This window comes from Miscanthus floridulus, chromosome 4, assembly GCF_019320115.1.
Source record: "Miscanthus floridulus cultivar M001 chromosome 4, ASM1932011v1, whole genome shotgun sequence".
Lineage (NCBI taxonomy): Eukaryota > Viridiplantae > Streptophyta > Magnoliopsida > Poales > Poaceae > Miscanthus > Miscanthus floridulus.
Genome location: NC_089583.1, coordinates 41,322,628 through 41,340,482, shown reverse-complemented (window position 1 = coordinate 41,340,482; position 17,855 = coordinate 41,322,628). Strand labels below are relative to the sequence as shown.

Sequence of the window (17,855 nt, the reverse complement as noted above, 5' to 3'; positions counted from 1 at the left end):
CGAGGCAGAGCCAGCCCTCGGGGGTTGGGCAAGGCGGAACCAATCTTCCGTCGTTCAGGCAAGAAGCGTAGTAGCGTTCTTGTCTGACCGGAAGCGTCAACGTTCAATGGTTATTAGTTCCACCTTATTGGGTACCCCGGTATTAGGTCCGCGACAGTTTGTTATACCCGACTATAAATTAACCACATTACGATAGTACGTTTAAAAGGTTCAAAACTTACACAACTAGGTTTGAAACTTGCACAAATATATCATACATAAGATAAGGCCTTACATAAATAAGAGACTACAATACTAGTTCAAGGCTTTTGCTTTGGCGCTTCCTCATTGCCATGAAAGCATGAACTATGTCATCCTTGCTTACATTGGAGAATATATTACGCTCAATAAAGGTAACTAGACAATCATTCAATAACTTGTCACTCATACTGTTTCTCACCTTATTCTTCACTAGACATGATGTAGAGAATACTCTTTCAACACTTGTTATCACCACCGGTAAGATCAGTGTCAATTTAAGGATTAAGAACACCCAACCATAAAGTTCATGTTTCTTTGTGTCAGCAAGCTTGATAGAGAACTCGCCAAGGTTGTCTAGGCCTTCAAATCTATCATCCATTCTAACATCTTCAGTATATGTACCAAGTTGAAGTTCACATCCATAGGTGAAGAATCGTACAAGGAAGTCCCACCTGACGAGACCCCAATGACCGACACAGTTGTCGAGCAGCCCCCGATTGGACCAGGGCAGTCCTAAGTATTTCTAACTCTCTTTTTTGCGGGTTGCATAATGTGACTAAAAGTTAAGTATATGCATGCTATGTTACAAAATAGTTACATAAAGTACCTAGTTGAGCTTCAATTGCTTGAGGTTAATCCAATGCCGTGTATCATTGTTTGTTTACTTTCAATTGTCACGTAATATATGCTTAGCTTGCTTAGACCGTAGAAGTCGAGAAGATGATGGGTTTACCATCTCTCTCGCGTGTAGGACTTGTTTGTCCACTAAGCAACACAAAAATGGAGCAGTAATCTAAAACTTGTCCAAGAAGATGAGAATTGAATCGGAGGACTAGCGAAAGCTTGGGCCATGGCAAGGCAGGAAAGGTCATGAATGGTGTAGCTCGCTGGATTGATTAAGGACCGTGTATCCGTGGTAATGCGACATGAACACTTTTGGACAAACCACTTGTCATGTATGAGTGTGACAAGCCGAGTACATTGTTGCGACAAGTTTTCCCGTGGATTCGGCAGGAGGTAGCTAGACTAAGCTATTACCTTGGCAAACATTCTATTTACTCATGTAAAATAAAACTGCGTCGACAAGAAATAGGGCACTGCGGTGAGCGGTTCGCCGGAGAGGATGGTGGTCATGTTCAAGGACGAGTCCATTCTCTCCTCTTCAACGGCAGTCAGTGTTTTACATGAGTAAACAGTAATCATAGAATTAGATCTACGGTTAATATTAAGCCTAATCACTAATCCAGGATGTGATCGTCATTCTCCTATCGGTCCATTTGCTTCTCAGTGGATTTGGATGATAGTAGGAAAATGGGAGTTAAGATGTCGGATCCCGGATCACTTTCCATCAAGGAAGCCACTATCAAGTACAGGGACGTGTTGGACTCTCTCGGCCGGGAGATGTAAATAACAGACCATCATCGTTGATCCATCTCGGCGGCTAATTGTCGCCATGTTTCACGATCGTGGTTGGACCAGACACTTTCCTGGTTATAACAATTCTCTCTTGCTAGCACCCACCCCTCAAAACAAAAAACCAACATTGGTCTCATTAAACAAAGGGTAGGAAGTTCTTGTTCCCAAGTTTTAAATGGCTCTTTGCAGGTTGTTCAGGAGCACTTCCGTTGCTTGAGCAAGTTGTTTATGAGCTCAGCTCGACACGTTTCCATCACATGTTTTGTTAGGCCAGCTGCTCTCCGAGCTTTAAAACATCCAGACAACCAGACTCGTCTACTGTAAGATCAATTTGTAGGTTTGTCACCCAAACCAGTTCAGCATCACATTTCGAGGGATCGAACGCGAATACATAGAACCGAGACAAGGCAAAATATCTGGTTATAACTTGGGACAGTATACTGCTCTCCTTCAAGCAGATTCCTCCCCGTAACAGGGTGTCAGCCACGCAAGCGGGGCCGGTAACAAAATGCTATCGATCATACTAAGAAGTATCAGAAGCGAGCCGCTACTAGATTTTCTCTATCTTGTGAGACTTGCAGCTTATCTTGCTGACCTATGGTGCTTCCTGGAGTGAGTACTTGGAGCATCTTTGGAAGAGAGATACCGGCTTCGGCTTTCCCTGACAGTGTACTCCACCTCAAAAGCAGAATGTGCATCATCCACGTGCCTGCCAGCAAACATGAAATACTGTTACAGCTTGGAAATTAGAAGGAATAGGAGCGAGCGGCAGGAAAAGATGCACACTTTCTTTCATGATACATACCTCCCATGCTCATTAGAATGTTTGCCAAGCCGATGATGAAGAGGCACTGGAAGATTGGATCTTGTTCTGGCATGCTCACTTGGACTAGGTGTTGACTCTTGATTCTGAAGAATGCAAGTTTCGATTATAAGAAGCTGAGATGCCATGCTTCAACAAAACTCAATGTCAAAGAAAATGATGAGCCCATATCCAACTTACAATATAGCATTCATCACAATCACACATCACAGAAGAACTTTTAGGCATCAACTGCTGGCCCTAAGAAATGTAAGCTCCAATAGTTAGCATAAGCCAAAACAAAGTAGAAATTATAGGATGTAATGCTTATATACCACCTTGCAGCAAGAATCCTCACAATGAGATGCTACTTGAGAAGTTGAAGGCGTCAGATCACGGTCCTAAGAAACAGAAGCAGCAACGATATTACAATAAACATCAAGCCGATGGTAATAAAATACTAGCAACGGAACTTTTGCGCTTACTGTCTTGTAGTATGCCTGCTCACAACCGCTGATTGCGGAAAATTCCTCGCCATTGGGGTAATTGCGATTTTGACCACTCAAGTTACATTCTGGGCAAGGGCAAGTTCTATGTGCCCTCTCCTGGTATGAATGTCCATATTTGTTCCTGCGGTATGCATCCCGCTCCATGGTTTCATGCATTGCCTGCCTGTGTTTTGGATATTTACTAGTGTATCGTCTCTCAGCATATTCTTCCCTGATTCTTCCATATTTATAGTTTGGGGCTACACCAGTCATACAAAATAACTGTTAATTCATGCAGAGATAGAAAGGAAGATGGAAACAAGTTAATTTGATTGTATACTTTGGAAACGAACCATGCACTGGAGAATCCCTTCTATAGTAAGCTCTGTATCCTCGCACAGAAGTATGCCTTTCTTCAACATCAATAGAGCGGTGACGGCGAGAATGATTATCTGAATACAAACGCCTTTCAGGACTATAATGCCTATATCTGTCTGAGTGGTGTCCTCTACCACTATAACTTTTTTCTACAAATCCTCTTCTGACGCCTAACAAGGAACTAGAGCCTTGCCAGGAATTCTTTTTGAAAGCATGCCTTGGCCTTTGCAAACTAGCTTTTAAGAGAACCTGTAAATTCAAATATAGTGGTTACTGGTTAGACATTTGGATCAAATGGCAAGAAACGGCAACACACCAAATAAATGGCTCACTAAAGTGGTTACCTTTCCACTACCTTCGCCAACACCATCTTTATTGACCATCTTAATGCAGTCTAAAGCTGACTGTCTTGTTGTAAAGCCAATGAAACCAAAATCTTTTCGTTTTGCTGTGAACATATTTCTAGCGAGTTGTATGCTATCAATTTCACCAAATTTCCCGAACATTTCTCTCACTTTGTCTTCATCCCAATGAGGTGGTAAGCCATCCAAGAAAACAGATTTCACCTGCATTGCATGACAAAATTGAAGACATTGTAAAAGGAAAGAAGGATAATGCAATATATGCTGTGCTGGCAACAAGTTCTTACAAGGTATAGATGTATTGTTACTGTACCTTTTCCATGATCTCATCGTCTTGTGAAAGAGTGTTTGAAAATGATATGTGCGCTCTAAAATCAGTTCCAAGATACAGATCTCTTTTCTGTAGTTTCACAAAAGCCGCCACAGCATCTACATGAGTCCTGAAGTCAAGAAACGCATAGCCTCTGTTTTTACCCTTTTTTTCTGGGTGCTCAATTAGATTAATTCTATCCAAGTTTTCCAACTTGAAAGGTTCCAGTTTCTCAGCTAACTGAACAAAAAGGGATCACCTGTTATATAAACTAAAATCATACTTATAACATACATTATACCAAATAAGCAAGAAACCTTACATCATCCTTTGACCAATCAAAGCATATATTTCGGACATGAAGAGTCTCGTTTTCACTGTTCTTGCATATTCCACAAGCTTTTCCCTTAATCTGGAAATTTAAGTACCAGTAAATAAATGTTTTTTTTTTCTCGAACACGCAGGAGAGCTACGTATCATTGTATTAATAGAAGAAAAAGAGAGTCATACATAAACCCGAACCCCCCCTCTCCCCCCCCCCCCCCCACCCACACACACACACCCCCACCACTACATAGACACTGGATCACCGGTTAAGAAAGACAAAAAGACGACCCTACAGCAGTCCATTAGACTGATCCTCCAGCAGAGAGCATGGAAATTCCCATGGCTCCTGCTAGGCTCCACCAATGAGCCTCTTCCCTAGCCAAAGCCAGAGCCAAGTTAACATTTGGGGTTGTCCCATTAAAAACACAATCATTTCTATGTCGCCAGATGCTCCAGGCTCCCAAAATGACTAGGGAATTCAGACCCAACCTATAATCTCCACTAGCAGCACTATCAACTTTTCTCCACCAATTATCAAAGGATTGGTCAGAAGGTTGAGGAGCAAGTGCTGCGAAACCAAAGCGCGACAGGAGGGAGAACCAAAAGTCTCTTGAGAATACACAGCCCACAAGATGTTGAATGTCCTCCTCCTCTTGATCACATAGAAGGCACTGATCTGGATGAGGGAGCCCCCTCTTTGCCAATCTGTCCGCTGTCCAACATCTACTACGAGCGACAAGCCACATGAAAAATTTGCATTTGTGGTGGGTGTGTGTGTGTGTGTGTGTGTGTGGGTGGGGGGGGGGGCAGGATTTCCAGATTCTCTCATAAGGTTCAAAGAAGACTGCACCCTGAAAAAACGTATCATAGACGCTCTTTGCTGTATATTTTCCTAAAGTAGATAGCCTCCAGATGTGCTTATCAGGAATTTCCTCATTTAGCTCCACACCATTCAGGATATCCCAAAGTTCAAGATACTGAATCAAGGCAGTTGAACCGATCTCACCTTGTATGTCCTCTATCCATTTTTCCCCAGTTAGTGCTTCCAACACAGTACGTCCACTTGACCTTTTAGGAACCAGTGCATATACCAGAGGTGCGATGTCCTGGATTCTTTTGCCATCTAACCATTTGTCCTCCCAAAAGAGTGTATTGGATCCATTTCCAACTTCAGTTATTACAGCCACAGAGATGAGGCCAGCTACCTCTGTACTGACTTGGATAGGTAGATTTGCCCACGGTTTGCTGGGCTCACTCCGCTTGAGCCACAGCCATCGTGCTTTTAAGGCGATACTCAAAGCCTTCAGATCAGCAATCCCAAGACCACCTAGTTCTCGGGAGCGGCACACTTTAGGCCAGGCAATGAGACAGTAACCACCCTTTGCCTCTTTTCGGCCTCTCCACAGGAAGGCCCTTCTGATCTTGTCAATGGCTTTGAGAGCCCAAGGTGGGAGATCTGTTGCCATGGCCACATAAATCAGGATTCCTGTGAGAACATACTGCACTTGAATAACTCTACCAGCTCGGGTCATCAAATCAGCCTTCCACCCAGGAAGCTGATCTGCAATTCTGTCAATGATGGGTTGGACCTGCTCCTTAGTCAGCTTCTTGATGGTCAGGGGGAGACCCAAATATTTGTAAGGGAAATCCAGCATCTCACAGGGCAACAGATTCTGAATGAGGGCCAGATTTTCCTCAGCACAATGGATTGGTAGCACATTACTTTTTTGAACATTGGTCCTAAGGCCAGATGCTTCACCAAATAAATCCAGTAGCTGTAAAGACAAATTGATATCTGCTGCATTAGGCTGAAGGAAAATGGCTACATCGTCAGCATATAAGGAGATTCTGTGCTGGATAGGCCTACTGGATAAAGGCTGTAGCAGCCCGACTTCAGAAGCCTTTGTGAACATCTGATTTAACACATCCATAACAAGAATAAAGAGCATAGGAGATAGCGGATCTCCCTGTCTCAGTCCCCTTCTGTGCAAAATACCTTCTCCTGGGATGCCATTCAAGAGAACTTGGGTGGATGAAGATGATAAGAGGCCACAAATCATGTCACACCAGCGAGAACCGAAACCCAATTTTCTAAGCACCTCCAAAAGGAAGGCCCAAGACACTGAGTCAAAAGCTTTGGTAATGTCAAGCTTCAGGAGAATTCTGGGCTGCTTTTGAGAGTGTAGGAATTTAACTGTCTGCTGGATCATCATGAAATTATCTTGAATGAACCTTTTTTTTATGAAAGCACTTTGATTGGAGGACACCATCTCATCCAGCCGACCTGCAAGCCTATTAGCCAGGATTTTGGTCACAAGTTTGGCGAAGCTGTGAACCAAGCTAATTGGCCTATAATCCTTGACTTGAACAGCATTAGTCTTTTTTGGAATCAGAGTAATGTATGCAGAATTCAGTTTCTGGAGGTTTCTGAAATTTCCAGTCCAAAGAAAATGAACTGCTGCCATCACATCATTCTTGATAACTGTCCAGCAACTTTTATAAAATCTGCCAGTGAACCCATCCGGTCCAGGAGCCTTATCAGGTGGCATCTCCTTTATGGTGTTCCACACTTCTTCTGAAAAAGGCAAATCCAAAGCTTCAAGATCAAAGCCGGGGCTGCCAAGGGTGTCCAGATTGATAGTTCTCCCTCTAGCGCACTCAGTCCCAATGAGACTGACATAAAAATCTAGAACAGCAGCTGCCTTATCCTCATGCTTTGTGATAACCTGATCTCCAACATGCAATTTGGGGATGAAATTCTTCTTTTTTCTATATCTTGCATGTTGATGAAAAAGCCTTGTGTTGGCATCCCCATCCTTTAGCCAATTTATCCTGGACCTGAGTCTTGATATTGTTCTCAGCAGGGAAGATAGCGCCAGTGAATGCTTCTTGAGATTATTACGTAGCCATAATTCATTATAGGTTGAAGAGGCCTGCTTTCTTGAGCAATATCAAGTTGGTGGACAATTTCTTTTGCCAGAAGCAATTGGGACTTGAAGTGACCAAATTTCTTCTGACTCCAGCTCTGTAACCCTCTGGCAGTTGCCTTGAGTTTCAAAGCAAGGGTATCAAGTGGACAGGTTCTAGGCTATACAGTGTCCCAAGCATCATTCACTACTTCTAGAAAACAAACCAATGTAGGCATATTCATTATATATGGATACAAGCATGCATTACAATAGCAAATTCACAATGAAAAGGAAATATTACTTCAAATAGTTTGGCAGGAAAATGGAGATACAGTAGGAAAATCACAATGGATATATAGTAGGAAAAATGCAAGCAAGCCTTGTAGGCTTGTACCAGTGAAGAAAAATATAGTCAAGACTATTCACCAAATTGCTTATACATAATTTGAAGCTGTTCCAGTTGAGCACTCGAGAGAGAAATGGATACATCATATTCAACAAACTTTCAGAGGGATAAATTAAACATAACCAAAATGGGATGTGCACTCTCGCTGCCATTTCCATGAATAGTCTATTTAAACATCATGATTAGCAATGTTTCAAAGGCAATAAGGTGAGGCGAGGTGATCGCCCCCTTCCAGCCACCTAGGCGATTGGCGAATGAGGCAATCGCCTAGGCGATGCCATATAAAAATCTTACTATATAACACCACTAAAATTTAGAAGCAAATCATACCTTAATATGGTCAATTCTTAGCATGTGATACCATAGTAAGTAGTGCTACTTGAGTACTAGTGCACCACATAAAATAGCAAAATAGTAAATCTGGAATCTCTCATCTCTCAATAGCACTTTCACTATGCATCTAAAATAGCAAATCTGAAATCACTCATCTCTCAATAGCACTTTCACTCCACATCTATATCCATATATAAATCACAAACAGAGAAGAGGCAGAGAATGAACCATAGGAAGAGGATAGCATCTATAAAACAAAGCAGGAGAGGAAGGAAGTAGACAAGCAACAACAGGGCACAGGAAACCTTCGGACTTTGAGATGACAGGAAGAGAGAGAGCAGAGACATACTTGGCTCAATCCGGACTGATAGAAAGCCAGGCTCGAGCTGGGCACAAGTGAAGAACAGAGCAGATTCTGGGCAACGAGGAGGCAGGCCAAGCAACCCACCACTTATCCTTGCCCTGGGTCCGTGCGGACGGCGCGAAATCAAAGCTGCGCGCCACAGACAGGTGGACGGCACGAAATCAAAGCAATCCACGCACGTGGACAGGGCGCGGGGATGTGTCGGCTGCAACTCACCACAAGCGCACAGGGAAGAAACGGAACCAGCATGTGCCACATATTTCCTCTCTGTTTTCCTCTCTGTCTCCCCCTCTCTTCCCTCAATCCCTCTTAATTCCAGTATTCCCCGCATGATTCCCGCGCGATTTCCTTCCCGCGCGCAAATAGGGAACGGCGGAAGGGGTGATTTCCTTCCCGCGTGGGTGCTGGGTCGATTCTTTTCCCCACGTGCGCTCGCGAGTAAGGCGACCGCTGCAGCCTCCTTGGCAACGCCTCGGACGCCTAACGAGAAAGGCGGATGTCATATGCCCGCATAGCTAGGCGACCCGGATGCCCAGAAATTTTTCTCGCCTGGACGACTAGGTGACACCTTTAAAACACTGATGATTAGCATAAAAACATACCACAACTTGGACTTGAACAGTTGCACAAATATTCGCAGCGCACGCATCAAAGAGCGCATGGATGTTTATGGCTATAAAAGTTGAGCAATCATACTGCTACCTTTCATATTTAAAAAGATGCTAAATTAGGATACTTCTATGTGAACTAGATCCTTGAAGTAGAACAAGGAATGAAACTAGGATTTCCATAGTTAGCCCCATTAATTTAATTTTCCTAGCATTACTATTAGTGCAATAGTAGTTCAGATCATGAACAATAACTAAACTTTAAATGCAGGTTGGCCGTCTGCACATGTTGGCAGAGTATTGTATTCATGTTTATTTAAGTACATGATATCCTCTTTTTTTCCCTTAGTATTACACTTGTTACTTAGCAGGTGACTAACTCAAATTGAATGGATGATAAAAGGAGTGATCTTTTACCAAGTTAGCAGTACTCATAAGTCTATAACCTATAACGGCTACAAACACAAAAGTTCTCCTTTTTACTGATCTAGCCTCAGGTGGGGGCATTCCTTTTGCTTATTTGCTGCTGGAATGGATAAATGAACCCATGGTCCTTTAAAACCAAAGTCATTTCCAACATCATTTCCTTTTTCATATTTTTGTTCACTAGGTACTATGCACATTAAATAATAGATATAGATAATTCTAGCTGTGGAGGACAAACACAGTTGACTAGTTCATTCAAGTAACATTGTAACAGTATAAGAAATTGTGTCAAAAGGTGTCAGTTAAACTAGACCTTGACCAAAACCAATACACCATTAATATATGCTCATACCAGATAATCAGAACATTAAAAAATTCAACCTTTCAGATAATATGATCTTTTAGAACTTAAAAAGTTAAATGACAATGCAGAAACATAATAATATATTCCACCCTAAGAGCAATAATTCCCAAGGGTGCTAGCAAGAAGCTTGACGAGATGGAATGAACTAGCAGGGATGTTTATTTTTTCTTTGAGGGAAACTAGCAGGGACGTCAGCATGCTACAAATGCCATCAATGCTAAGTGTTGCAACTGGCGCCAACTTCACTTTAGCAATAAAATAAAAAAATTTATACGTTAGATTCTTAGCACCGAGAATAGAAGCAGCTAGGAACTACAACAAGGTGCTACTGATGTACATGCACTAAAGTACTACATTGAATTCACCATATTTCACTTTTCCTAACAGTATAGTCTTTGTAATCTCCTACAGTATCATGCCTTGACAAACAGGGTCTTGTACTTGAGAGTTGAGAAAGCCCCATATTGAGCACTAGATTCCAAATTGCTAACTCAGAGTACCGCCTTGACAAACAGGGTGTTGTACACTTGTACTTGAGAGTTGAGAAAGCCGCATATTGAGCTCTAGATTCCAAATTGCTAACTCAGAGTACCTGATTTCACGTCCATTAATCTAAATCCAGGATAGTAACAATACAAAAAAAAAAGTATCTAATCTCAAAGTAGTTGACAATAAAAAATTTCAAATTCCTAACTTTATCAGTTTCTGAAGTAAAAATGAATCAACCCCATTCCCCCAACCACTAGCATAAAATGAAACGCCTCTGGAAATCAGCAAAAGGCTCAATCAATTCAACATCAGTTAATTCACAGCTTTCCCCAACCAGCTTGCCCAACCTCACCAAGCTAGCAATCGATGCAAATCTAAATATCGCGGTGGTAAGATTCGATGTAATTACCGCAGCCTCGCGGAGGTCGTTGGCCGCCCACCGCGCCTGCCAGGCGGCGGCGAAGCGGACAAAAGCGAATCCTTTGAGCCGCTGGTCTGCTGGATCCCGCACGAGGCGCACCTCCTCGACATCTCCGGCCTCCGCCAGCGCCTTCGCCACGTCCTCCTCAGCGGCGTCCTGCGGCAGCCCGGACACGAAGACCTCGTAGTCTATCCTCTTTTTCCTCCCCTTCCCCTCCCCAATCACCTCCCCCGCCGGCGCCGGAGCAGGCTCCTCCTCCTCCTCCTCCATGATCACCTCCTCCGAAGGCTCCTCCTCCATGATCACCTCCTCCACAGGCTCCTCCTCCTCCACGGTAGGCACCGCGTGCTCGACCAACTGCTCAGCGACCTCCTCGACGACAGCCTCCTCGGGCTGCGCCACCGGGGGCCCCTCCTCCTCAAGCACCTCCATGGGCTCCTCCTCTTTGACCTCCTCCTGCGCGACGTTGAGGTCGAAAAGGAACCGCCGCGGGGCGCGCGGCGGCGAGGAGGCCATCTCCGGCGACCGCCGGCGGCGAAGTCTAGGGTTTCGCGACGGGGCCTGCCGGGCTAGGGTTGCTGCTAGTTACTCCAATCCACTCCTCGTCCGTCTAGTAAGCAAGCCTCGGCGGCGCGTTGCGGCGATGCGAATGCGAGTGCGGCGCGGCGGCGGCAGCGAGGAGCACGTGGCGGCGGAAGAGCGGCAAGTTGTTATACAGCGGGCCGTGCCGAGCAGGTGCGGTGTGTCGCCGGAAAACGAAGGGTTTCGTTCATTTCGGCCAGACGCTAGGCGGCCCAGCCGGATGGCAGCCAAACGATAGGTGGGGCCGCCGCCGCACCGACACCCACATGTCAGTGTGCGCACCAGGCCGTTGGGGTAGGCCTGTCAGTGGTCGGCGCCCGTGGACTTTCCATCGCCGACCGTGCGTGGTTAGCGCGTGCGCCTGAGACCCAGCTCCGGCGGCGTGCCTTCGTGGTGGACTGCTGTATGACAAGTGGGGTCTGCTGTGAAGGCCCACCTGTCAGTGAATTTATGTCCAGCTGTGGCCTGTGGGCACTTCCGTGCTAGTAGTTTAATTTGATTCCCTGGAACTGGAAGAGAGGCCGGTGGCATCAACGTTGGTCCCAGTTCACAGAGACTGTTGGCGCGCCAAAGACGCATTCACATATACACATACTGAAATTAGAATAATTTCTCGCGCATTGCTATGGGAATAGGCGATGGCTCTCATATTGTTATTGTGGAGCATGAAGTATTGAAACTATTAGGTATTTCTGAAAAAGTAATATTGGACAACTCAGAAATTACAAGAAGCACTCTTCACTATCATCCAAAAAGACCAGAAGTATTAAAATGTAAGACATACATTTTCTAAGATTTATGCAAATATTTTTGAAGTAACGGATAAACATGGGAAAAGAGATAGAAAAGTGTAAATCAAACTAAAGCAATGCATCATCCAGTCGACTCCATCAATAATAAAGTCATATAATAATGATGATATTACGTGAAGAACCCTTGTCCGCTGGTGATTAAACATGGAAAAAATTTGGACGCGTGTGGCAACTATCAATCGATTGCCATCCACACGGTAGGTTCCAAACAGTCGCAACCCTATATCTTTCACAATCTCTCACTGAATCTCGCCCTCATCCATTTCCCATGCGCTCTCCTCTTGTATCCAGAGCAAACAGGTGTAGCTCAAGCTCAGCCTACGACATCTATGTGGATGGTGAGCGGCCATCGGAGGTCGTGGTGAGGCTTCATGGCGGGGTTCTCATGCCGGCCATTGCACGTGGAACGGAGACCACGCGTGACGAGCCTGCACGAGATCTCACAGCAAAACGTTAGCTGATACGACGGCTTGCTGCCATCTCCCGGTGGATAGAACCCTACACTTTCTGATTCGACGATGATGGATGACTTTACATGACGCACGGACACTACTATTTGTGACTGAGGGATAGTGAAGGTGAATAGATGAGGCCGAAGGAGAATTTAAAGGGAGGCGATTGGAAGGAGAAGCGATGACGATTGGTTAGTTGCAAGCAGCAGTGGTGATTCAAACCAAGAGGCATATGTAATTAGAGCACGAGTAATCATCGGTTACAGGAGATATTGTAGAGGATTGAATGGCGTGTGTGCAGAGGTCATGCGGCTGTTTGTTTCCCTTTCTCTTTGGATGTGGGCTTGCTTGTTGGGGCATAGGTCTAGCTAGATGAACGGATGGATTAACTGATGGTGCAAATCAGATGGCTTATATTAATTGATGATGTGGATCACTGTGGGATTAGATAGAATTGGTAGTGGTGTTTATCTTCGTAAGAGTGATTCGAACAAGAGGCATATGCAATTAGAGCATGAGTAATCATCGGTTACATGAGATTTTGGAGAGGATTGAAATGGCATATGTGCAGAGGTCATGCGACTTTTTGTTTCCCTTTCTATTCGGATGTGGGCATGGGTCACATGGTGGTCTGGTTAGATGAACAGATGGACTAACTAACGATGCAAATCATATGGCTTATATTAGTTGATGATGTGGATCGCCGTGGGATTAGATAGAATTGCTAGAGGGGTTTATATTTATAAGAGATATAGATAGATACAAGCGGCTAGTCTAGGTCGCAAAAAAGAGGCCCAATATCGTACGTAGGATAGGTCTAAGCCCAGTTTCTTTATGATGGACCATGAATGCCAGAGACAACTAACACATGTGCATTTTGGGTGTTTTTAGGTTGCCTGATAGCCTGATGGTGTTTGGTACAGGACATGACTTGATTGGTTAGCTTCTAAAATATGCCAATTTAAAGATTTGGCAAGCTATTATTTTGGCACGCTTCCTACTTTATAGACGCCTGAAGTCGTTGTCCACTTAAAGTGACGCCCGCGCCCGTGCTCGACCAGTGCCCGTGGCTAGGGTTCCTGCGAGACCTCACCGGAGTCGAAGACGACGACCTCACCGGTATCGTGTAAGTCTGGCTTCGGCCCTCCTCCTCCTCCTCTACCACTCCCCCTCCTCCTAGATCTATGCCCATCGGAGACGAAGACGACGGCGGCGGTAGTTAGGGTTCCAACGAGCCTCTCCCTCTCTTTCTTCTCCAACTCCGGTGCTATAGAAGGGGCCGACCTGGGGGATGCAGGGAGGCCAAGCGGTGGGGATGGTGACCGGACGGTTTATGGGCCCTGGTGCTAGGAACGACGGCCGGGCCAAGTGAAAGGTCCTTGTTTGGTTTTGGTAATTGAGTGACAACCTAGGTGGACTAATTGTGTTTATGTGAGATACACAGGTGATTAGTCCACAGGTACATGTGTATGAACAACATATGCCATGAAGGTGAAAATGGCTGGGAGATGTTGCAAAGCTCACACATGTGATGATGAAGGAGCTTAAATGCACATGAGACATGACATTGAGTCATGTGATCAAGGTGGAGAAGATCAAGACAAGACTTGGCTTGATGGACCGGTTGCAAGCGTGAAGGGCAAGTCGAAGGCTTTGGAGTGATGGACCGCGTGGCGGTGAAGCTTGAGCAAGACTTGGCACCGATGGACGATGGCAACGGTGAAGAGCAAGTAAAGTCAAGATCGATGAACCAATATGATCATGTGATGATATGAAGTGGATCATATCATTGTTGATCGTGTTGGTGCATGTGTTGCATCGACATTGAAGGAGATGGAATGGAATGCGCAAGGCAAAGGTATAACCTAGGGCATTTCATTTCACCGGTCATAGGTGCGTAGAGAAGTTTATGACCGGGTTTAGGATAGATGGCCGTACTATCAAGAGGGGCAAACTTATTTGCATATCAGTCATCTAGTGCCACTCGAGTGATTTAACTTTGCATTGTCGCTAGGATCGAGTGGCGTGGCAAGTTGAGTGGCTAACATCCTTTGGGAAATGATTGTAAAAATGCTAACACACGTACACATGGTGGTGTACACTTGGTGGTGTTGGCACATTTACAAAGGAGGTGGTGTTTGCAGGGGTGAGATGGGTGTGGGATTCGGCGCTTTCGGGAAAATGGAATGCCTATTTTCTATTGCGCCGGATGCAAATTCTTGGTGGTTAGCTCATTGGAGCAAGGGTGAAGAAGTTAGAAGTGAAAACGAGTTGGTCGCGAAGATGCTGGCGTCGGTCAACTAACCGGACGCTGGATCTGAATGCACCGGACGCTGGCAGGCTGCGTCCGGTCAGGCTGACGTACGGTGACACAGTAGCTGGAGTGTGACCGGACGCTGGCTGTGTCCGATCGCGTTCGCCCGGACGCGTCCGGTCATGCTCGGGAGTTTACTGGAAACGACCGGACGCTGAGGGTCCAGCGTCCGGTCAGTTGTGTGCTGCTGCGTTCGGTCAAGTCAAGTAACCGTTGGAATCGGGACACGTGGCCGTCTGCGGGTGACTGGACGCTGAGGTCCAGCGTCCGGTCAACACGACTGGAGCGTCCGGTCAGCCCGACCGTTGCCCAGTGAAGGGGTAACGGCTAGTTTAGCCCTTGGGGCTATAAATAGAAGTGGCCTTCGGCCATGGCTGGCGTGGAGCACCTCAAGGGACTTAGTGTCCATGCTTGTGAGTGCTTGGGAGCCCTCCATCACATATATACTTGATAGTGATCATTCGATTATGTGAGTGAGCGATTCTAGTACGATTGCATCGTGAGGTTGCATCGAGTGGCACTAGGTGATCGAGTTGCAAGTCGGTGGTGCTTGTTACTCTTGGAGGTTGCCACCTCCTAGACGGCTTGATGGTGGTCTCCGTCGAAGCCCGCAAGAAGCTTGTGCGGCGCTCCAGAGAAGTGCTTGTGAGGGGCATTGTGCTCGCCCCGCGGGAGCCACGAAGAGCAACTCTAGTAAAGCGTGTCATTGAGCTACCCTCACTCAAGGGGTAGGTTCTTGCAGCGCCCGACGTGCGGGCTTAGCGGGTGATGCTAATTAGCCGCCAAACCACCAAGTGAGCGGTCGACACAATGGGGACTAGCGTGTTGGCAAACACGTGAACCTCGGAAGAAAAATCATCGTGTCAACCTTGTTCTTCCCGTTGGTTTGCATCCCCATTACACAAGCTTGCAATTACTTTTATACATATTAAGCTTGTGTAGTTGCTCTTGTAATTAGATAGCTTGTGTAGCTTGCTAATTACCTTCTTGCTTGTGTAGCATAGAAGTAGCTCCCTTGCGTGGCTAATTTGGTTTTAGTAACCTTGTTAGTCACATTTTTTAGTTTGTGTAGCTAAGTATTTGCGCTCTCTAATTAGGCATTGGTTGCCTTGTTATTGAGCATTGCTAGTGAGCTTAGTTAGCTTTGTGCTTTTGCTTACTAGCATGTGTAGGAGCTCCCTTGTCGCTTAAAGCACTAGTGGCATAGGTTTGTGTAACCTTGCTCCTAGAATTGTTTAGGAGAGCTCTAGCTAGCCCGGCACCTTTGTTACTTGATTAGTATCTTTGAAAGGTGCTAGAGAACATAGATAGATGGGTATAGTCTTGGCTAGACCGATAGTTATAATTCCGCACTTGTTTCGGTTAGCCGACGTGATTATTTTTAGAAAAGACTATTCACCCCCCTCTAGTCGCCATCTCGACCCTTCACCAGGTCGGAGCGGGGGGAGTATCACCGGAGTTGGAGAAGACGGCGACGGTGAGGGGAGAGGCGGGGGAGGGAAAGAGAGAGGCCGGCGCTGGCGCGTTAGGGTCTCGCGGGAGCTCCGCCCCGGTGAGACCTACCATGCCGCGGCAGGGCGGTGGGCGACGGCTGGGGCGAGTGCTGTAGCCTTGAGCGCTGGAAGAAGTGAAAAGCTGAAGGAGGAAGATGAAAAGTGACTGCATGAGATCCGTCGCATGTTAATCGAACAGTTGAAAATCGTCGCCTGAAAGAAGGCTGATTCTCAGATGCCCGAAGATTAGCAGTTTTCTTATTTTGGACTATTATTTAATTTGTTGTCAAAACTTACCAATTTGATAAATTTTTTCACCTAACTTTGGCATGGTAATTTTTGTCAGTAAAACAAGCAGGCTCGTGAAATATTGCGCCTGTTTGGTGCAAGTTGCCCAACTAAAACCACGGTATCCCCTAAAAAAAAACTAAAACCACGGTAACCAAAGCTTGCCGGCTCGGTCTTCAGGGAGTAGGGACCAACCTTCCCCCGTGCGCGAGGAGGCGGCGGCGGCCGCCGTCAAGCTCAGCGGAGCGCCGGTCACCGGCCGCCGGCCGTCCTTCTGCTGCTGACCTCGCGGGTTCGTTTCTAGTCCCGGTCTGCTTCTCCATCCACCAAACAATGAGACAATCAGTTGCTTGCCATGTAGATTGCTCGCTGGATTTGCGCGTGGTTGCAGTAGAATATCGATTTGTCCCCAACTCCGTATCCCGAGCTAAATGACCATCCAGTGCTTTGCTTGTGCGCTCTGACTTAGGCTTCTTATATAACGCAGAGATCGGTAACTAACTGCAGCTGTGATTTCCAGTTCCAGTTTCAGCAGTCCACAACAGCGCCGGCAATATTCCTCTCCTGCAACCATGGATGCCAGGTCGCAGCATCTGCTTGGTGCTGCAGGCCCATGGATTCGTGGGTCTCGAGAAACGGGGGGTAAGAATCACTCGCCGCCTGCCGCCTGCTGCTTCTCTCTTAACATCCTGATTCTTTATATTTTCCCTTTTTCTTTCATTTAACAGACTGGGAGGCGGCGCGGGACTTCACTGTCGAGGACGCCAACACAGTCTGCGAGCTTGTTCATCGAAATGAATCCTTGGTCGTTGAGAAACGGAGGTTTGTTTTTTATAGCCCGTGATGCCGACTCTTAGAATTGTACTAGCATATTCTCTTTGCAGTCCTGATTTACAGCTGGTCATTGAATTGGGCGTTGCAGATATCTGCTGTCGGTGCTTCAAGGACAAGATGGACGCGTCAAGTGTGTGAAGAGACCTGAGTTCATGGAAGAATTGTGAGTCTACTCTCCTGCGTGCGTGATGAACATGATGGCTTCTTAGGACCTAGGTGTAGATTAGAGGGTGAATTCGGTACTTGTTTAGTTTAATTCGACCTATAACTTGATACAGAGAGGGAGATAGTGAGAGAGGGAGATGTAGAAGTGGCTGACCATCGGCTTTGGAGAAGGATGAGCCGTCTATGTCGGTGGCGTCGTCTGACGGCGGTGCACAGGCGGTGGTGGCGCTTCCCGTCGCTGGCAGCACCCCTCTCGATCGGTCTAGGGTTAG

General features: G+C 46.1%; 1 protein-coding gene across 1 annotated transcript; it reads right to left on the bottom strand.

Annotated features, from left to right (window-relative positions):
* Positions 1–2,035: 2,035 nt before the first annotated feature.
* LOC136549635 (heterogeneous nuclear ribonucleoprotein Q-like) lies at positions 2,036–11,400 on the bottom strand. The gene is made up of 10 exons (XM_066540994.1): positions 10,632–11,400; positions 4,319–4,408; positions 4,000–4,236; positions 3,669–3,890; positions 3,300–3,573; positions 2,944–3,206; positions 2,797–2,859; positions 2,660–2,719; positions 2,462–2,565; positions 2,036–2,365 (listed from the first exon to the last, which is right to left on the bottom strand). The coding sequence occupies exons 1-10, from the start codon at positions 11,157–11,159 to the stop codon at positions 2,239–2,241; spliced, it is 1,968 nt and encodes a 655-aa protein (XP_066397091.1). The 5' UTR covers positions 11,160–11,400; the 3' UTR covers positions 2,036–2,238.
* Positions 11,401–17,855: the final 6,455 nt, after the last annotated feature.